The sequence below is a fragment of the Oncorhynchus masou genome, chromosome 30 (genome assembly GCF_036934945.1).
Source record: "Oncorhynchus masou masou isolate Uvic2021 chromosome 30, UVic_Omas_1.1, whole genome shotgun sequence".
Classification (NCBI taxonomy): Eukaryota; Metazoa; Chordata; class Actinopteri; order Salmoniformes; family Salmonidae; genus Oncorhynchus; species Oncorhynchus masou.
Window position 1 is genome coordinate 59,702,923 of NC_088241.1, and position 21,967 is coordinate 59,724,889.

The 21,967-nt window shown below is 46.0% G+C and overlaps 1 protein-coding gene across 7 annotated transcripts in view; it reads right to left on the reverse strand.

The window, feature by feature from the left end:
• Positions 1–21,967, reverse strand: part of LOC135522887 (receptor-type tyrosine-protein phosphatase mu-like) — a 313,769-nt gene that overhangs the window by 24,720 nt on the left and 267,082 nt on the right. For all 7 annotated transcript variants that reach the window (XM_064949557.1, XM_064949559.1, XM_064949554.1 and 4 more), the window contains 7 exons: positions 19,744–19,831; positions 18,526–18,602; positions 14,556–14,592; positions 9,045–9,142; positions 3,162–3,278; positions 2,300–2,454; positions 1,649–1,784 (listed from right to left, as the gene is read on the reverse strand). In XM_064949557.1, coding sequence (XP_064805629.1) covers positions 1,649–1,784; positions 2,300–2,454; positions 3,162–3,278; positions 9,045–9,142; positions 14,556–14,592; positions 18,526–18,602; positions 19,744–19,831 — 708 coding nt within the window. The remainder of the gene's footprint in view (positions 1–1,648; positions 1,785–2,299; positions 2,455–3,161; positions 3,279–9,044; positions 9,143–14,555; positions 14,593–18,525; positions 18,603–19,743; positions 19,832–21,967) is intronic.

Below are 21,967 nucleotides of genomic sequence, written 5' to 3' on the forward strand. Positions count from 1 at the left end.
TGTCTGTCTCTCACCCCGTCTGTCTGTCTGTCTGTCTCTCACCCCCCCTGTCTGTCTGTCTGTCTGTCTCTCACCCCGTCTGTCTGTCTGTCTGTCTCTCACCCCTGTCTGTCTGTCTGTCTGTCTCTCACCCCGTCTGTCTGTCTGTCTGTCTCTCACCCCGTCTGTCTGTCTGTCTGTCTCTCACCCCGTCTGTCTGTCTGTCTGTCTCTCACCCCGTCTGTCTGTCTGTCTGTCTCTCACCCCTGTCTGTCTGTCTGTCTGTCTCTCACCCCGTCTGTCTGTCTGTCTGTCTCTCACCCCGTCTGTCTGTCTGTCTGTCTCTCACCCCGTCTGTCTGTCTGTCTCTCACCCCGTCTGTCTGTCTGTCTGTCTCTCACCCCGTCTGTCTGTCTGTCTGTCTCTCACCCCGTCTGTCCCCGTCTGTCTGTCTGTCTGTCTCTCACCCCCCGTCTGTCTGTCTGTCTGTCTCTCACCTGTCTGTCTGTCTGTCTGTCTGTCTCTCCCCCTGTCTGTCTGTCTGTCTCTCACCCCGTCTGTCTGTCTGTCTGTCTCTCACCCCGTCTGTCTGTCTGTCTGTCTCTCACCCCGTCTGTCTGTCTCTCACCCCGTCTGTCTGTCTCTCACCCCGTCTGTCTGTCTCTCACCCCGTCTGTCTGTCTCTCACCCCGTCTGTCTGTCTCTCACCCCGTCTGTCTGTCTCTCACCCCGTCTGTCTGTCTCTCACCCCGTCTGTCTGTCTCTCAGCCCGTCTCTTATGTTGTTTCCTAAGACTGTGTTGTATCCCAAAAGGCACTTTATTCTCTAAGTCGTGCACTACTTCTGCCCAAAGCCCATAGGGTGTCATTTGGGACACAGTTTGTGTCACCTCCACAGTGACCACTCCCATTGACCTCTCCTCTGTCAATACTTCCACACTTACTCTCTCTTTCCCTGTCTCCTTCTCCCGCTCGTCTTCTCAGGGGAAAAGGCCCCAGGCTTGACGTAAATCCTTTATTATATGACATTTCAGAAACGTCTCAACTTGGGAGTGGAGGGTCAGTGTTTCCAGGTTAGGTGACTGTGACGTCACCCTCTTGTCCTTGGATGTGGAGTTGAAGGTGAAAGGCATTTGCAGGCCATACGGTTGTCACCAAAAAATCAACTATTATGATAAGACACAAACTGACCTGTTGTTTACTGGGGAGAAGAATGTCATTTCTACCATTCTGTATGTCCTCCAACAAAACACTTTTTCAGTTTATATATATTAAAATAATGGAAATTAAATCAAACAATGAAAAACTAATTCCGACTTGCATACATTTACATTTTTACTAATGACTACCAGCAGCATTGAGTAAAGCCTGTGTGTCTATGTACACTGATGACTCAGCGTTATACACGACACCGAAAGAGCTGCAGTCACTTTTAGAATGGGTGGCTAGTAATAAGCTAGTTCTAAATATATCAAGACAAAAAGTAGCGTATTTGGGTCAAGTCATTGGCTAAACCGCATCTAAAGCTTAAACAATTTAAAATACATAAAAATGCGACACCAGGAAACAGACGTATACCAATACTACCGAGGATTATATACACAAAAGTCAAAAGACTTCCATTTTGGTCCTTTGTGTTTGGGTTCAAGCGAGGACAATGTCATTCTTACCTCTGTCTGGACCATGTTAACTCTTCGTGAGCGCAGCTCTCTCACACAGTTGTAGATGTCGACCACACCCTCTCTCTCCGCCATGTCGAGCATGATGTCAATCACGATGAAACAGCCAGTCCTGCCCGCCCCAGCACTGAGAACACAGACACAGCGTGAGAACCAAAGCACATGTGGGAACACTCTTTATAGCAAAGCCCTGGTTGCCAAAATATCTGGGACTATTTGTATGGAAAACATCAGGGCAAGACATGCATGAGAGTCCAAACAGTTACGGGTGTGACAGACAATAGCAGATCCACTTTATTTAGTGTGGCTGTTGACGTGGTATTAGTATCCATTAGCTATGTCTTTCTGAGTCATACCAAATGGAGGGGAGAGCAAAAGAGAGAGCCAGCCAACCAGTTAACCAGCCAACTGGGGAGCCAGCCAACCAGTTAACCAGCCAACTGGGGAGCCAGCCAACCAGTTAACCAGCCAACTGGGGAGCCAGCCAACCAGTTAACCAGCCAGCCAACCAGCCAGTAAACCAGCCAACCAGCCAGCCAACCAGCCAGTAAACCAGCCAACTGGGGAGCCAGCCAACCAGTTAACCAGCCAGCCAACCAACCAGTTAACCAGCCAGTCAGAGTGAGTGTGTGAGTCTGTGACCTGCAGTGGACCACCATGGGCCCGGCATTGGCAGGGGTCTTGGACTTCACCCTGCGTACGAAGCCCAGCAGGCCGGTGGTGTGGTAGGGCACCCCGTGGTCCGGCCAGCCAGTGAAGTGGAACTGACGGATCTCCCGGATCTCATGGGCTCCCCTCTGGAGAGACAAGAGAAAACACAGTTGAATACTTCATTTGGATTCACAAGTAACAAACTGTTGTGACACACACCAGGCATGCACACCGAGGGTGGCTAACAATGAGGACTGCAGCTGATGTCTACCCACTCCCCAAACAGACCCATCTCTCTCCTATCTCCCTCTCTCCCCCTTCCTCCTAAGCAGCATTTTGATCTTGTTCTTGAGCAGAACAGGGAGACAGGGACACTGATGACAAAGCCCATCTCTGGTGGGGGGATTGAAACAGGAGAAGAACAGCTGGAGAACAGTGATGATTCACACACACAGCGAGCAGGCTGAATACAGACGGCAGGGCGGACACCCGTCAGAGCCTTGAGCATGCACGCCACACACACACACCCCAGGGGATATATTCACAGCTCAGGGGAATAGAGTGGAAAGGCCTGGTAGCAGCCTGGAGTACAATAGGATGATAAACACTAAAAATGATTAGACCGACAGACAGGCATTCTTAAAGACAGATGGGCCTATTACGGAGGACGCCACTAGGAACACTCAGTAAAGTAGTTGGTAGCTGGGCATTGCCTAGGTGGGTGCAAGGAGTAAGACACCCCCGGTACAACGTGACAATCTGTCAAACCTAGGCACAATACATACTAAACACTACACTATAATACAACGCAATGATTGACTTCCACTATCATGATCAAGTGGCGTGTCCCTACCTTTTCCACAGCGAAGGTCCTGATGACGTACTCTGACAGCAGCTGTGTCTCGATGAGGGTCACCTTCATGTCCCTGTAGATTTCAGTGTCGTCAGGCCAGTACTTACAGCACTTCACCTGAGGGGACACAGGGTGTAATGGGATGACCTGACCGTAGTAGAGGCTTGTCAACAACCTCTGTCCACAATACACACACGCTGCAGCACATGGTGAAATAACTGTTCCTTCAAGGTGGAAACCTGCCTGAGATGTTCTTGGGATGAGTGTGTGCATGCTACTGAAGGAAGGTGTCTATTGTGAACATTGTTTGATATGCTGTTGTTGTGAGTCAACTCAACGGTCTTGTACTCTTTTCTTCTTTAAGTTTCAGAACATAATTATGCTCTCAGTGAATTCTGGGCAACCTAGAGGACTAATGTTGAATACACAAAACACAGACGTCCCAATGCTTTTAGAGAACAACCACTTGTGGTGTGTGTCTGAAATGGCTCCATATTCTCTGTATAGTGCCCTACTTTTGGCACCATATTCTCTGTATAGTGCCCTACTTTTGGCACCATATTATCTGTATAGTGCCCTACTTTTGGCACCATATTCTCTGTATAGTGCCCTACTTTTGGCACCATATTCTCTGTATAGTGCCCTACTTTTGGCACCATATTCTCTGTATAGTGCCCTACTTTTGGCACCATATTCTCTGTATAGTGCCCTACTTTTGGCACCATATTCTCTGTCTAGTGCCCTACTTTTGGCACCATATTCTCTGTATAGTGCCCTACTTTTGGCACCATATTCTCTGTCTAGTGCCCTACTTTTGGCACCATATTATCTGTATAGTGCCCTATTTTTGGCACCATATTCTCTGTAAAGCACCCTACTTTTGGCACCATATTCTCTGTCTAGTGCACTACTTTTGGCACCATATTCCCTGTATAGTGCACTACTTTTCGCACCATATTCCCTGTAAAGTGCACTACTTTTGGCACCATATTCCCTGTATAGTGCCCTACTTTTGGCACCATATTCCCTGTATAGTGCACTACGTTTGGCACCATATTCCCTGTATAGTGCACTACTTTTCGCACCATATTCCCTGTATAGTGCACTACTTTTGGCACCAAATTCCCTGTATAGTGCATTACTTTGTCCCTGGCCAGAAGTAGTGTACTACAAAGGGAAAAGTGTACCATTTGAGATGCAACCAGTGAGTAACATCTTGACGGTGTCTCAGATGGCGGCAGGCAGACAGCCCTCCTCTGTGTTTGGGCAGGTGCTCAATTTCCCCGCTCTAATTACCCATACTGCACCACTGGGCTCTTTCTTCATTAAGAGGTTGTGAACTCTAAGGGGACACTAGAAGTCGCACAGTGCAGATTCTGTGATAGCGCCACCTTCTCCCTTCCTCCCTCACTCTGTTCCCTCCCTCACTCCCTCTGTCCTCTCCTCTGTCACCAGCATCATCTCTCTCTCTCCTTCTCCCTCCCTCACTCTGTTCCCTCCCTCACTCCCTTCGTCCTCTCCTGTCACCAGTCTCATCTTCTCTCTCTCCTTCTCCCTCCCTCCCTCCCTCCTCTCCTGTCACCAGTCTCAGTCTCCTTCTCCCTCCCTCCTCTCCCTTCTCCTCTCCTCACCAGTCTCATCCTCTCCTCCTTCTCCCTCCCTCCCTCACTCCCTTCATCCTCTCCTGTCACCAGTCTCATCTTCTCTCTCTCCTTCTCCCTCCCTCCCTCACTCCCTTCATCCTCTCCTGTCACCAGTCTCATCTTCTCTCTCTCCTTCTCCCTCCCTCACTCCCTTCATCCTCTCCTGTCACCAGTCTCTTCTCCCTCTCCCTCTCCCTCCCTCCCTCCCTCCCTCCCTCCCTCCCTCCCTCCCTTCGTCCTCTCCTGTCACCAGTCTCATCTTCTCTCTCTCCTTCTCCCTCCCTCCCTCCCTCACTCCCTTCGTCCTCTCCTGTCACCAGTCCCTTCATCCTCTCCTGTCACCAGTCTCATCTTCTCTCTCTCCTTCTCCCTCCCTCCCTCCCTCCCTCCCTCCCTTCGTCCTCTCCTGTCACCAGTCTCATCTTCTCCTCCCTCCCTCCTTCTCCCTCCCTCCTCCCTCATCTTCTCTCTCTCCTTCTCCCTCCCTCCCTCCCTCGTCCCTTCATCCTCTCCTGTCACCAGTCTCATCTTCTCTCTCTCCTTCTCCCTCCCTCACTCACTCCCTTCATCCTCTCCTGTCACCAGTCTCATCTTCTCACTCTCTGGATCATCCTTATCCTCTGCATTTCTCCTCCTCTTCATCTGTCTCTGTCCTCTCTTTCCTCCCTCCCTGATACTGGTAATTATTCTAATTGGTGATATAATTGTGTTTTAATGTATATTTTTTCCCAGAAGCTCCACCATAGTTATCGTTGCTGGTTGCTTCTCTGGAGAGGACCAGAAAGGACTGTATAACTGTGATAAGGATATCTGTTTTCTTAAATGGCGGTGGCACTGGGAAATGTTTTTCTTTCGGTCTTCTGTCACAGTGTTGATCATGGAGAGAGTGATACAGCATAATACTCTGAGTGCCCCCCCCCCACACACCCTACTTTTCCTCACTCACACATTAGCAAGTTACTTGTTTGTTACAGAACGATGGAAGCCCCATTGAGATAAACCATTTTAATGGTTTGTTTTGAGCATTTGTATTTTATTTAAGCAGGTAGACCAGTTGAGAACAAGCATGATCGATTGTAATACATGGTTTATGATGGTGTACTGTAGTTTTGTATTGCACGTCTCTACAGTACTGGGCTGCTCAAATTACATTTAGTTGGTATAGTTCTCCATTCAGGTCATGGAAGCCATTTTCTTAAGTAGGTGGCATGAATATGCTTCCGCAGGCCCTCATCAGCTCCCGTTACACACTGTTTCCTGGTGTAGACTTTGAGAGGAATCTCAACGTCGTTGGAGACCATTTTAAGATGATCCGTTTCCTAAAGCGGCTTTCTTAGGAGTTTCCTTAGAGGCCCCAAACTGAGTAAGCATGTGGGGACCTCAGGGCGAAGCAGGCGACTGTTCTGAGAGGAAGTGGGATGACGTAGATGATCTGTGATACGAGAGGTTCAACAGGGTAATACGAAGCACCATTTTTGGTCACATAGTGTCACATAGTCTATTTATGTTTTAAGGTTCACACTAAAAGACTGGGAGGATGACATGGTAATACGATTAGCTATCTATCCGTATCTTACTAGACACCTCGTCGCCATATGACAGGGTAAATAAAGTGTGGGGGATCCCTGTGGAGCTGACTGGAGCTTCAGCCCTGATTATCAGTGAAATGAGGTTTGGGTATCCAGTGACACTATCAAAATAAACAGTATGGAGCTCAAGTCCAGATCCTCCAGCCTCTCAGATCTCCCTGACACTGCAGCTAAACTCTGAGGAGCATTGTCTAGATCAAGTCTTGGTTGAAATATCCTGTTTAACCATAAACTCTGACTGTGTCGGACGGCTATGATGCGATATGCTTTGGTTGGCTGCCTGCTTTGGGTGTTGGCTGCCTGCTTTGGGTGCGTGGCTGCCTGCTTTGGGTGCGTGGCTGCCTGCTTTGGGTGCGTGGCTGCCTGCTTTGGGTGCGTGGCTGCCTGCTTTGGGTGCGTGGCTGCCTGCTTTGGGTGCGTGGCTGCCTGCTTTGGGTGCGTGGCTGCCTGCTTTGGGTGCGTGGCTGCCTGCGCCAGTCACAAACACATCATCTGGGGTTGTGTTACTTTCTCCGTCATGCCTCTACCGCAAAGTAAAAACAGAAAACAGTCTGGATGGAAATCAAAACTAAACAGCTTGGCATGAAAGCGAGCGACAGGAGCCTGGGAGAAGGGATTTCCCAGAGTTCATCAGCGGTGAAGCAGCCTAGCAGATGGTGATGGCCGTGGAGCGAGTGGTTTTTATTATTATGGTGGAAGAGACTAACACTGTGCTCCCTTCCTGACTAATGTCAGCCCACTGAAGGGGTCTGGAGAGTGGAGACTCAACAGGGGGTGAGTTGGTTGGCCAGGGCTGAGGGGTTAAAACAATAGCACCAGGTGGTGGCTCTGCTAGGTGGTGGCCCTGCTAGGTGGTGGCTCTACTAGGTGGTGGCTCTGCTAGGTGGTGGCCCTGCTAGGTGGAGGATTCAACCGCTTGGCTCACTCTCTGGGGACGTGCATCACGGATCCTCTTTTGCTGATGCGATATGGTGCCACTGGGTGTTGGGGCTCTTAAACGAGCCACAGACAGGTTAGGCATGTCCTCTCTGTCAGTGTGTGTGTGGTGTTATGGGTTTGACCGCTTTAGAGAGATTATTCCACTAACAGGTCAGATCACTCTCTGATCACGCCTCTCAAGGCTTAAACAATTGTTAATAGGTTTGAACAAGGTCTGCATCCACACGGGACATTGCCTAGAGTCTCCAGTGGATATAAAATGTCAGGCCCAGGGTTTCTGTCATCCTCTAGCTGGAATAATGTCAGGCCCAGGGTTTCTGTAATCTACTAGCTGGAATAATGTCAGGCCCAGGGTTTCTGTAATCTACTAGCTGGAATAATGTCAGGCCCATGGTTTCTGTAATCCTACTAGCTGGAATAATGTCAGGCCCAGGGTTTCTGTAATCCTCTAGCTGGAATGGTTTCTGTAATCCTCTAGCTGGAATAATGTCAGGCCCAGGGTTTCTGTAATCCTCTAGCTGGAATGGTTTCTGTAATCCTCTAGCTGGAATAATGTCAGGCCCAGGGTTTCTGTAATCCTCTAGCTGGAATAATGTCAGGCCCAGGGTTTCTGTCATCCACTAGCTGGAATAATGTCAGGCCCAGGGTTTCTGTAATCCTCTAGCTGGAATAATGTCAGGCCCAGGGTTTCTGTAATCCTCTAGCTGGAATAATGTCAGGCCCAGGGTTTCTGTAATCCTCTAGCTGGAATGGTTTCTGTAATCTACTAGCTGGAATAATGTCAGGCCCAGGGTTTCTGTAATCCTCTAGCTGGAATGGTTTCTGTAATCCATCCACTAGCTGGAATAATGTCAGGTAATCCACCAGGGTTTCTGTAATCAGGGTTTCTGTCATCCTCTAGCTGGAATAATGTCAGGCCCATGGTTTCTGTAATCTACTAGCTGGAATAATGTCAGGCCCAGGGTTTCTGTAATCCTCTAGCTGGAATGGTTTCTGTAATCCTCTAGCTGGAATAATGTCAGGCCCAGGGTTTCTGTAATTCTCTAACTGGAATGGTTTCTGTCATCCTCTCGCTGGAATAATGTCAGGCCCAGGGTTTCTGTCATCCACTAGCTGGAATAATGTCCCGCCCAGGGTTTCTGTAGTCTACTAGCTGGAATAATGTCAGGCCCAGGGTTTCTGTAATCTACTAGCTGGAATAATGTCAGGCCCAGGGTTTCTGTAATCCTCTAGCTGGAATGGTTTCTGTAATCTACTAGCTGGAATAATGTCAGGCCCAGGGTTTCTGTAATCCTCTAGCTGGAATGGTTTCTGTAATCCTCTAGCTGGAATAATGTCAGGCCCAGGGTTTCTGTAATCCACTAGCTGGAATAATGTCCCGCCCAGGGTTTCTGTCATCCTCTAGCTGGAATAATGTCAGGCCCAGGGTTTCTGTAATCCACTAGCTGGAATAATGTCAGGCCCAGGGTTTCTGTCATCCTCTAGCTGGAATAATGTCAGGCCCAGGGTTTCTGTCATCCTCTAGCTGGAATAATGTCAGGCCCAGGGTTTCTGTCATCCTCTAGCTGGAATAATGTCAGGCCCAGGGTTTCTGTCATCCACTAGCTGGAATATGGCCACTTGGTTTCTTTCATTTCTTTATTGGCTGAATCAACAAAAATGTACCAGTACTGAGTGTGTGTGTGTGTGGCTGGGGTCTCATGGGCACTCACCCTTCCCACCTCCACCAGGTTGGTCACCATGACAATAGTTGCCGTGTTCTCCTGCCACACCATCCTCCAGAAGTCGTAGACAGTCTCCTGCATGGGCCCTGAGGAGAGAAAGACAACGGGAGGGAGAGGTTGAGTGTATGTACGTGAAGTCCTTTGTGACCATACTGATAGCAATGTTATCAATGTTATCTACAGTGCCTTCAGAAACTATTCAAACCCCCTTTCCCACATTTTGTTGTGTTACAAAGTGCAATGTTTTAGGTTAATGTCCTGCTGAAAGGTGGATTTTCCTCCCTAGTCTTTGCCGATGACAAGCATATCCATAACATAACAGAGCTTGAAAATATGAAGAATGGTATTCAGTGATGTGTTGGATTTACCTCAAAAATAATGCTTTGTATTCATTTCTTTGCCACATTTTTCCAGTTATATTTTGGTGCCTTATTGAAAACAGGATGCATGTATTTTATTTGTTTTATTCTGTATAGGCTTCCTTATTGTCACTGCCATTTAGGGTAGTATTGTGGAGTAACTACAATGTCTCCTATCACAGCTAACTAACTTTTCTACAGTCATCATTGGCCTCATGGTGAAATCCCTGAGCGGTTTCCTTCCGTCCCATTGATACACCATCCAAAGTGTAATAAATAACTTCACCATGCTCATGGAAGATTTTTATTTTTTTACCCATCTACCAATGGGTGCCCATCTTTGTGAGGCATTGGAAAACCTCCCGGGTCTTTGTGGTTGAATCAGTGTTTTGAAATTCACACCTCGACTGAGGGACCTTACAGATAATTGTATGTGTGGGGTACAGGGATGAGGTGGTCCTTCAAAATCATGTTAAATGTTATTATTGCACACAGAGGGAGTCCATGCAACTTGTGACTTGTTGAGCACATTTTTTACTACTGAACTTATTTAGGCTTGCCATAACAAAGGAGTTGAATACTTATTGACTCAAGACATTTCAGCTCTTCATTTTTGAATTCATTATTAACAATTTCAAAAAACATAATTCCACTTTGACATTATGGGGTATTGTGTGTAGGCCAATGACACAACATCTCAATTGAATCCATTTTAAACTCAGGCTGTAAAAGCAAAATGTGTGAAAAGTCAAGGGATGTGAATACCTTCTGAAGGCACTATGTTATCAATGACACCAACGCAAGTGTTTTTTTCCCCACTCAAGTATTGTCAGTATCGTTGTCAGACCTGCAACTCATTTGTCTGTCTCATCACCCACGTCTTAGACCAGGTTATTGTCATACTGATTTAATGCTCATCACATCCCTTACATTTGTCCATTGCTTGCTTGCTTTCTGAGCATGAAAAGCACACAGGTTGATTCACACCTGGTGTTTCCCCAGATGAACCTGGTCAAAACGGAACACAGGCGCTGTGTGCCTCTGCATTCTGATCACTGTTGACAGGGGAATCAACTAATGCCTGGATCTAAGTCTGCACACACAGACACACACGCCAACACAAGCTGAATGACAAGGTAGGGGGACAGCAGTCTGCACACACTCCCAATTAACTCCTAAACACTTTAATGTGGGCCGTGTTTCAGATTGTGCCGAGCAATGAAGGATCCCTGCAAGGAAGAATTACTCATTTAATTAATTAAAATAAACATGATTTTTAATTAACTGGCAAATGTTTGTTTTTTTTAAAGACTTGACGAGCTAATTAGCTCCTGCAAATCTGTGTGTGTGTGTTCGAGAGCTGCGACGCGTGTACCTCCAGCCATGGCAAACTGCGTCCAACAGCTAAACCACACACACACATACACACACAGCTCACTGCAGATGTTCCATATTCATGCTCAAACAAACAGCCGCATTACCAAACACTTGTGTCGCTCGAGAATCCTCCTGGTGTGACATTGCCGGGTGCCTCTAGTGCGAGCAAAGCCACTTTTCTCATTAGCGATGCCAGGCCCCATGTTCTCCTGGTATTCATGACCATCTCTCCTAGGAACAAGAGCTGAGTGTGTCAGGCCAATACACTCCCTGTTCTCCTCTGTCCCCCTTTACTCCTCCTGATAGCAACACCAGCCTCCTTTTTTTGCTTCTTTACTATAAACTTACTATCTTTAAGGCAGATTTAATTCAATCCAGGTTTGGGTTCAATTCAATATTTCTGAATGTAATTCAATTTGAATTGGCTACACCCCACAGGAAGCACAATTTGAACTGGAATTAATTTCAAACCAATTCAAAGAGACATGAAACATATGAGTCTTATTCCTTTGACAAATATTTTGCCAAAAGCATCTGACACCTCCTACTAAAGGAATACAGATACCGTTTCAAGTATTAGCTTGACTATAACTCAGTGTCAAATAGTCATTTGTTAGTATTTTTGTCATGAGAAGAGGTTCCATTCTGGAGTGGTTGATCTAACGCACACGTAGATATGCATTGTTGTTCAATATTTAATTGTAGGTGAAAAGATTGTAGTCCGAATACAATACTATAATTATTTTTAAAATAGTTTTAGAAGACGAGTTTTGAAAATGAAACTTTTCAACATGGTAAACATAGTATTGGTAACCATACTTGATGAGCACAATGATGGAATAAATTATCCGTTTGAATTTCACTGAATTCAATTCTACTTATTTTCATTCAAATTAAATACAAATTATGCTTCATGTAGGGTGTGGCTAATAAAAAAAAAAATATATATATATATATTGGAATTTAAGACAAATTTCACAACTCAATTCAGAATTGACATCAACCGTGGTTCAATCAGTGGTTCAATCAGCACAGTGGTTGTCTTACAGTTCCTCATGTTTTTCTCTCTGAGAAAGTAGTGATGATATGCAGATGATATGATAAATGCCCAGTGCTCGGCATATTCCTGGAGGATTGATCTCCCAACTCTTTCCATCTAAGAGTGCTATGCTAGTACTCTCCCCCCCCCACTCCCCCTTATGCAGATACTTTGTGAACTTGCAAGACACTTGCCAACCAAAACAGTAATCTGTGTTGACACAGCGTTAACAGCGTGTGGCGAAAGAAAATCTCGGCGGAGAAGAGAAGCAGAGCGGCTGGTGTCGTCCTCTGGGAGAAGAAGAAGTGCCATCCTTTTTCAGATACAGTAAATGGCCTAGAAGAGCTTCTCCCATAGTGCACTGGGGGAATAGGACAAGGAAGCAGGAGAAAAAGCTAAACAAAAGCTTCACAGACAGCCCGAGTGGACAGGCTGTCAGAGGAGAGGCTCTGTCCGTGAGGAGAATGGAATGCTTTTCATCTTGCTACACTGAGAGACAGACAGACTGCTGGGATTCTTCAGGAGGACGAGAGACAACGCTACTCACCTTTTTCTTCCCTAGAAAGAGGAATGTGCAAGGCAGCCAGGGGTTGTGTGAGGGCACAGTTCATGTGTATGTGTCTACTTAAAACATTTGAAAAAGTGTTGGAATATTAATCTGGTAGTAAAGGTGATATGTATTGTATCAATTATATTGTATTAAAAAGGCTAACCGACCAAAAGAGGTGGATGGAGAAGATGCAGCTGTTCGGGAAACCATGCTCGGTCAAAGTGTATGAACGCTGGTGGCAGCCAAGCGTCCGATTGGCCTGCAGCACATATGAGCCTTTCAACTGGACAACGGCTTAGTTACTGTTTTTCCGCTCTCACTCCCCGCTTTGAAACGCTTTTAAAGTTGCAAACACTAACATAACATATATTTAAAAAAGGCCAATTCTGTCTGAGGCCGGTGTGTTCCATTATTTTCTCTCCTATTCAATGTATATAATGACTAAGTACTGTAAGTATTGCATAGTCTCATAAAATAGGATAGAGGTCAACCCTCTCCTAGTACAGACATGCTATTTTCTACTCCCTGTATTTAGCCATATTATTTTCTGCTCCCTGTATACAGTGTGACGACCCTCCCACTCTGTCTGCCAAATTCTTTCTCTTTGCGCTTGTTTTCCTTAATAGGATGTCGGTGGGTTGAGCTGGGAGGGTCGTCAGCGAAATCGCGCACACCTGGGCCCGGGTGTGTCCCAGGATAAATGCACCTCCTCCCCATTCATTGGGGAGACTCTCTCCATGCAGACACTGATAGATTTTGGTCGTGGCATTTTTGTGTCTGTTTTTGTTTGTTTTTGTTGGCACCTTTCAACACCCCTCATTATCACATTAATGCACGCAACCACTCACTTACACTACTGACTACACACACCATTGTTAATTGTATTTAGTTAACTTTAGTTAATAAATAGATTTTGTTATTCCTTATCTCCACGTTGTCTCTCTTTTTGTTATGAACTTTGAGCTGGTTCGTGACAACAGCCATGTTATTTTCTGCTTCCTATATACAGCCATGTTATTTTCTGCTCCCTGTATACAGACATGTTATTTTCTGCTCCCTGTATACAGACATGTTATTTTCTACTTCCTGTATACAGCCATGTTATTTTCTGCTCCCTGTATTCAGACATGTTATTTTCTGCTCCCTGTATTCAGCCATGTTATTTTCTGCTCCCTGTATACAGACATGTTATTTTCTACTTCCTGTATGCAGCCATGTTATTTTCTACTCCCTGTATACAGACATGTTATTTTCTACTTCCTGTATACAGCCATGTTATTTTCTACTTCCTGTATACAGCCATGTTATTTTCTACTCCCTGTATACAGCCATGTTATTTTCTACTTCCTGTATACAGCCATGTTATTTTCTACTTCCTGTATACATCCAATTTGTTTTACTCTTTTTTTCCGTTATTCACTGTGAATTTATTCCTCCTGTCACCATTTCTATTTGATTTTTGATCTTATCTTTGACTCTGCATTACTGGAAACAATGTAGTACACGGAGTCACACTACCAAGTCATAGTGGAGGCCGTTTAAGATGCTGGTCGGGTTCAGAGCGGCCAGGAGGGTGGCCATTATGCCAGGCCAACTAGACCAGACTGCAGAGTCTATTATGTCTCAATGGGCTGCCTTTACTCGGAGTGAGCAAGGAATGGAATTACCTTTGCGCGGCTGGCTGAGGAAACAGGGCCTCTGAGAACTGCACAACAATTAACTATCAATCAGAGAGCCCCTCCAGGGGGCTTGTTGGAAAAGCGGTCCTCTTACACACAGCCAGCATCTGCCTGCCGGATTAACGCAGTTAAAAACACACACCTATAGACATGCACGTGCATGAATGCGCACACACACATACAAATGCGCCAGTACACATGGCATAATCCATTTATTTATTACTGCGCTCTTCCTTTCTCATCCCTCGTTCTCTCTCCACCCCTCCTGCTCACACAGCTGATCAATTGTTCTAAGACGCTACATAACACGGTTTGGAAGGTGGAGAGGAGGTTGGTTAAAGAGAGGGGAGTCCCACAGCTTTTTACACATCTCCTATATATCCGTGTTGACACTTCCGATGAGGCCGTCAGTCTGAACAGCAGACGGAAGAGTAGCAGATCTGACAACAATACTGAAAGTATTCAGACAAGATAATGGTGTGTTGCTGTTCTTACCTTGGGTAGAGATGTAGTGATTTGGTCTGTGGTAGCCCTGAAATCCGAAAGACAGAGCGAGAGAGAGAAAAAAAACTTTAAGCACACAGATGTCAGTCAAAAAGGTTTGAACACACAAAGGAATGCAGGATAATGGGCATATTTGTTTACTTGAGTCAAAAAGCAAAACCTGCTGCAGTGAAAACATATTTCAAAAGCAGCAGTCTGATATTAAATGAATAAATAATTCAAACCAATTAGAATTACCTTTACCTACTGTATTTAATTAATGTATTTATTTTGCTCCTTTGCACCCCAGTATTTCTATCTCTACTTTGCACATTCTTCCATTGCAAATCTACCATTCCAGTGTTTTACTTGCTATTTTGTATTTACTTTGCCACCATGGCCTTTTTTGCCTTTACCTCCCTTATCTCACCTCATTTGCTCACATCGTATATAGACTTGTTTATACTGTATTATTGACTGTATGTTTGTTTTACTCAATGTGTAACTCTGTGTCGTTGTATGTGTTGAACTGCTCTGCTTTATCTTGGCCAGGTCGCAATTGTAAATGAGAACTTGTTCTGAACTTGCCTACCTGGTTAAATAAAGGTGAAAGAAAAAGAAAAAAAGAAAGGAAAGGTTCATTCGGCTTCCAGCCAATACAACGATAGTGAACACACATGTAAATAAGGATCACCCACACTAACACGCAGTTAGTTATATTAACAGTATTGCACTTTTCATGTAGCCTCATTTCTTGGCCAGCTAATAGTCTAACCATCGATCAAGCAACATTATGGATTAAACATTCAAATCCTGTGTTGCTGCAGGATTATTTTGTTGTGACAATAGTAGTCAAATTAACATCCAACATATACATGGTTGTACTATTCTTCCAATGCATATTGTGTGATTTATCTTCGTAATACACTCAATCTCCTAGGGATTACTCGAATCCCTTCAAATTTCATTTGTCGAGCATCTTGTATTCTAGCAAGGCCTACCGTACAAAGTGGGAAACTAAACGTAAGCGTAAAGAGCCGTTCCCACACGCCACAAAGTGTGAGCCATTGTCTTCATCTGGTCCATCTCTTAACACCGCCATATTCCATTTACCTCAACAGTAATTAACTTTCTCAACGTGGAATATAAAAGGACTGAATCAAACGGGAAAACTTAATCTTTCTACTCTGATAGGCTGGGCTCTCTGCCTCTCTGGGCTCTGACGGGCTCTCCGTCTCTCTGGGCTCTGATGGGCTCTCCGTCTCTCTGGGCTCGTCAGAGAGCGGAGAGCCGTCCGGGCCCAGAGAGACGGAGAGCCCGTCAGAGCCCAGAGAGACGGAGAGCCCAGAGAGACGGAGATCCCGTCAGAGCCCAGAGAGACGGAGATCCCGTCAGAGCCCAGAGAGACGGAGATCCCGTCAGAGCCCAGAGAGACGGAGATCCCGTCAGAGCCCAGAGAGACGGAGATCCCGTCAGAGCCCAGAGAGACGGAGATCCCGTCAGAGCCCAGAGAGACGGAGAGCCCGTCAGAGCCCAGAGAGATGGAGATCCCGTCAGAGCCCAGAGAGACGGAGAGCCCAGAGAGACGGAGAGCCCGTCAGAGCCCAGAGAGACGGAGAGCCCGTCAGAGCCCAGAGAGACGGAGAGCCCGTCAGAGCCCAGAGAGACGGAGAGCCCGTCAGAGCCCAGATATGTGCTAATTAGCCAACTGCTATGGTCGTCGTCATGCAAGACAGCACAAACAGATCTTGGACCAGGCTTCAGAAACACTCGGGAGGGAGCAGCAAGCCAGACAGAGTCGGAACGGAGAGGTTCAGCGGAGGGAGGTGTACAGTACATATACAGGTCTTCAGGCCCGTGTCCTGATAGGAGTCCTGATGGTTAATTCACCACGAGTCCCTTGGGGGTCAGGCTGTAAGTAGCTTCATCAGCTAACCTGCAGTGCGGCTAGATGAGCCGCAGAATGCTAATTCAACACAACACACACAGGACTGGACACAGACACACGACTGGACACAGACACACGACTTGACACACAAACACCCAGAATTTTTTTCTGCTATATTCTAATGAGTACTGTAAGACTGATTCTTAGAAAATTTATTTGGTGGGATGACAAATCCTTTATTTCAAATGCAAAATGTCCATTAAGTTTCTAGGGACAGCATCTTAACAGACGTAACAACAACGTAGCAACAACATAACAGATGTCACTCTACATAATGTCCTTATAATCACACCTCCCAGACCCAAACAACAATCACGTATGCAAATAAAAATGGTTCTGGATAACTTCTGGTTATGGAGAACTATAAGAACAGGCGGTACCCAAGAAAGACAGCAAGAACTAAGATGTTTCCGCTCTAATACTTAGATAGTCGTCTATTGACAATGAGCCACTGCTTTCATAATTATCTCTTTATCAATATCCGAGCACCTGCACTGCAAATCTACACTCATTTACCTTTGAAGAGGAGGGAGCTAACGCTAATGTTGCTAATGGCTAATGACAAATGAAGGCAAAGCTCGGAGTGGCGGTAGAGGGGGAGGCGTGGAGGAGGAGGCGAGGATGTAGAGGGGGAGGCGAGGAGGAAGCTAGGAGGTAGAGGGGGAGGTGTGGATGAGGAGGTGAGGATGTAGAGGGGGAGACAAGGAGGTAGAGGGGGAGGCGTGGAGGAAGCTAGGAGGTAGAGAGGGAGGCATGAAGGAGGCGGAGAAGAGGTAAAGGAGGAGGCGAGGAGGAAGCTAGGAGGTAGAGGTGAAGGTGTGGAGGAAGCTAGGAGGTAGAGGGGGAGGCGTGGAGGAAGCTAGGAGGTAGAGGCGGAGGCTTGAAGGAGGTGGAGAGGAGGTAAAGGAGGAGGCGAGGAGGAAGCTAGGAGGTAGAGGGGGAGGTGTGGAGGAAGCTAGGAGGTAGAGGGGGAGGCGTGGATGAAAGGGGAGGGCGAGGAGGTGGAGGCGAGGAGGTAGAGGGGGAGGTGAGGAAGAGGGAGATGATAAGTATGCATGGGGTGGTTGGTTGGCGTGGGTTGCACCGTGCCAGCTGGTTGACTGGAGAGGAAAATAAAATGTACTCTGTCAACAGTGATAGCCAGGAGGGTAAACAAGGGGTGGGCTTTTTGCAAACCAACAATCCTACATGCTGGACGTGACTGTGTGCAGTCCGTAGAGTTGGACCAAGTATTCTAATTCTACAGATTGGACATACAGCGCAATCAGAAAGTGTTCTGACCTCTTGACTTTTTCCACAATTTGTAACATTATAGCCTTATTCTAAAATGTAATAAATTGTTTTTCCCCCTCATCAATCTACACACAATACCCCATAATGACAAAGCAAAAACAGCTTTTTGGAAACTTTTTTTAAACTCCTTTTTTCTCCCCAATTTTGTGGTATCCAATTGGTAGTTAAAGTCTTGTCTCGGTGCAATTCCGTACTTTTTGTTGGGAACCTTCAATGCTGCAGACATTTTTTGACACCCTTCCCCAGATCTGTGCCTCGACACAATCCTGTCTCTGAGCTCTACGGACAATTCCTTCTACCTCATGGATTGGTTTTTGTTCAGACATGCACTGTGAACTGTGGGACCTTGTATAGACAGGGTGTGCCTTTACACATCATGTCCAATCAACTGAATCTTCCACAGGTGGACTCCAATCAAGTTGTAGAAACATCTCAAGGATGATCAATGGACACAGGATGCACCTGAGCTCATAGCAAAGGGTCTGAATACTTATATAAATAAGGTCTCTGTATTTTTTTTATAGCCATTTTAGAGTTAGGCTGTAACCTAACAAAATGTGGAAAAAGTCAATGTGTCTGAACCCTTTCCAAAGGCACTGTATATATCCCTATTTTGAGGGGAAGAGGAGGATTGGGGGTCTATAAGCAGTAGCCTTGTCATCATCTCGTTCCTTCTGAGAGCTATGCGCACACACATGCTGGCTGACCTTTCTGTCTAACCCCGGCTGGTGTTGTACTTACATCCACGTAATTTGCATTAATGTAGTCAGAGCTCTGCTCTCCCTCGATAGCCTGCAGCCGGACCCGGGAGTGATCATCTGGAGGAAGACAGGACAGAGAGAGAGAGAGAGAGAGAGAGCGAGAGTGAGAAACAAGGGCCCCATTAGTCATACGAACGAGACGGAGAGGAAAACACTGGTAGGCCATCCCTGTGGAGGATAGGGACTATGAAGTTTAAGGTCATCAACTCCTGCAGGTACAACTACCAGGTCACTGTGTTTTTCTCTGACATATGCCCTATAGAAGGAAGCCTTTTTCTGGTTTAATAAGTTGAAGTCCCTATTCATTAGGGTACAAGTCAACGGTGGTGTGGAAGTGAACTACGCTAGCACTGTTCAGTTTCAGTTCTTCTTTAGTTTTGGGATTCAAAGATAATGATCTGGACCCAGTGAGTCCAAATCACCACATAGTTGCAGAGAATAAGCTTTGGTAAATCAACCATAGTGAAGTGTGCCTCTACTTAATCAAAATCACCACGACAGAGCTCTGTTATGAAACAAGTGTCTATCCATTAGTCAAAATAATTCAATTTGACTAATAGGAGAGATTTCCTCTGTTCTCTCTTTCTCTCCCATTTCACAGAGGAGACGCTAACTCACTCTGAATGATTTATTCACTTTAATTATTACAGCCGGCAGAAAACTGGCAGTCCATCCAACATGCCCTGCAGCTAATTGGCCGCCGCGCCGGGTGGAGAACTGTGATTGGTCGGTTGCTCATTTGCAGAGACAGGAAGTGTCCGGAATCTTATTGCCGTGGAAATGACAGGGGCGGTCTTCTCGTTGGGGGACTGGTATAGCTGTGAGGGTGGTGTGTGTGTGACACCCCCGGCAATGTCTCAAGCCCAGAAATGAAATTGTTCCCAAGTCAGGGCTCATTTTCATAATTGCAAAGGCAATTAGTACTGCCTGTGTGTATATGTCTGATAGGATGTCAGTTGTCGTGACAATCACAGCTTAAAGATGACATTATCAGGAAGAGAATTATCGCAGTTCTTCTAGTTAAACATTCAGTAGAACCATTTCATATGTTCCAAACTATACGCTGCTCTAAAAGGACAAACAATACAGCCTCGACATTTTTCACAATAATGTTCACAAATAGGCCCACACTGAGAATTCATATCCACCTGAGGGATTTGACTGACGAGACAAAAAGGGAAGAATTGTTTGTACCCACATGCAATAATGTTTCCATATCGGTTCTTCATCCTGTTCTCGTCTTTCTTGGCAGAGTCCCATGGTGCAGACTGGCCTTCAAAGAAGCTCTGCGGATGGAAGGAGAGAAAGAGAGAAACAGAAGAGAGAGAGAGAGGGGGGGGGGGGGGGGGGGGGACAGAGAGAGAAAGTGTTAAACAGGAGTACATGAAAGTTCCTAAGGGTTAGGAGGTCAGCTCTTTAAATGGACAGCACAGCTCAGTCGTGGATCCTTTCCAGTCAAAACAGAGATATATATTCATCATTATTAAAGATGAGAGGAAGCAGGAGAATGGCCTTCTGGGAGCAATGTCAGAAAAGGTGCCCATTAGGCCACCACTGAAGCCAATCAGAATCTCCCTAACCTCACCGAGGTAGAACACCAGTCCTCCTTACAAACTGTACCCACATACTCTCTGAAAGACTAGTCCCCGAAACATACCAGAAGATGAACATACACACACACACATCTGCCTGATCAAAAAACTCTGCTCGAGCACAGCACCTCATGATTTATTAATAGTATGAGTTTTTGGGAATTCTGATCTTGCACCGGAACACCCAATTAGGACTAATTATGAAAATAAATGTCATTGCTGGAGTGGTGCTGTTGATTATTGGTTCTTTACCCAGGCTAGGGGCTACTGCTTTCCCCCTGTAAGTTAATGTCTCCTCCACTTCCCCCCAAAATCACGTCTCCAAAGAGTGTCAGGACGTATAAACGGATCATAACGATGTGTTGTTATTTAGCCCTACCCATCCCACGCTCTTTCCAATATCGCTCGCTCTCTCTTAGTCCCATCAGACAATTCATCTGATTACATTTGATTACATTTGATTGCATTTGATTGCTTGCAGTGGAACTTGTTTTTTACCTGTACCCCCCCCCCCCCCCCAAGCTCTCTCGCGCGCTTCTTCCCCTCAATGATGTGACACGGAACGCGTTCCGAGAACAAGAAGCCTTGATCAGTCCTCTGAGTGGATAATGGTAACAGCTCAGTCCCCATGACGAGGAGCCTCTTCACACGGGAGCCGCCTCTTCACACGGGAGCCGCTTCACACGGGAGCCGCTTCACACGGGAGCCTCTTCACACGGGAGCCTCTTCACACGGGAGCCTCTTCACACGGGAGCCTCTTCACACGGGAGCCTCTTCACACGGGAGCCTCTTCACACGGGAGCCTCTTCACACGGGAGCCTCTTCACACGGGAGCCTCTTCACACGGGAGCCTCTTCACACGGGAGCCTCCCACCCCACGGCATTCGCAATGAAGGAAAAGGCACCACCACTCCAAATCAAATGATAGTGAACTTTTGGTATTTTCTGAAAGGTGGTGACTGGGATGCCTAAGGTGTGAAAATAATGCATTTATTAACAGTCATCAATGGGCTCACACAGCCATTTGACTAAATGAGGATGAAGGAGTAATCAGACAGGATGGAATAAAACGTGTATTTTCCTGAAGACGTCTTTGGTGTCAAGGGTCTCCGCCATTAATATGCAAACAATCCTTTGAGTACACATTTTGACGTCACCTTGAGATGAGCTTAAAAGACCAGCCTTGTCACCTGACCTTTAGCAAGCATGGTTGGATGTTGGAAAAACATGCCCTTACAGGTCTTGTTAACCGCAAGGGACACTTTGAAGAGAAGGCCGTAGTTTAATGAAGATAACTTTCTCTCTCTCTGAATGTATCAGAACTAGCTGCAGTAAAGAGGCATTAAACACAGTTTAACACATGTTGACAATACTGCAGATGCTTAGTCTCCTCCCTCCATCTCCCTCTCTAGGTTTAGAGTTTCAAAGTGGTGCTGGTTTGTTATTCATTGCTGCCGTGTGTCTTTCAAGAGAGCTATCTTTTCATGTGCAAGACGTGACAAGGAGCTGCCCTGACGAGCGAGAGAACCTGGGGAGGAGAGGATTGATAGAGACTCTCTCTCCCTTTTCCTTCCTCCAGAGGTGAGCGGTGTCAATGAGAAAAAGATTACTATAAAAAATCTGGAATCTGTCAAAATATTTTGGGAAGAGATAGATAACAACTAAATATTATGTGATGTGAAGTGCACCAACACTGGCAGGTGTTCAACTATTCATTGTGTTACTTCATCATTTTTTCTAGTTCAAGTGTAATATTTGACTGCCAGCTTTGAAAAATAATAGATTTGGCAACAATGTCTCTTGTGTTTGCAAGACTTCTACGAAATGTGC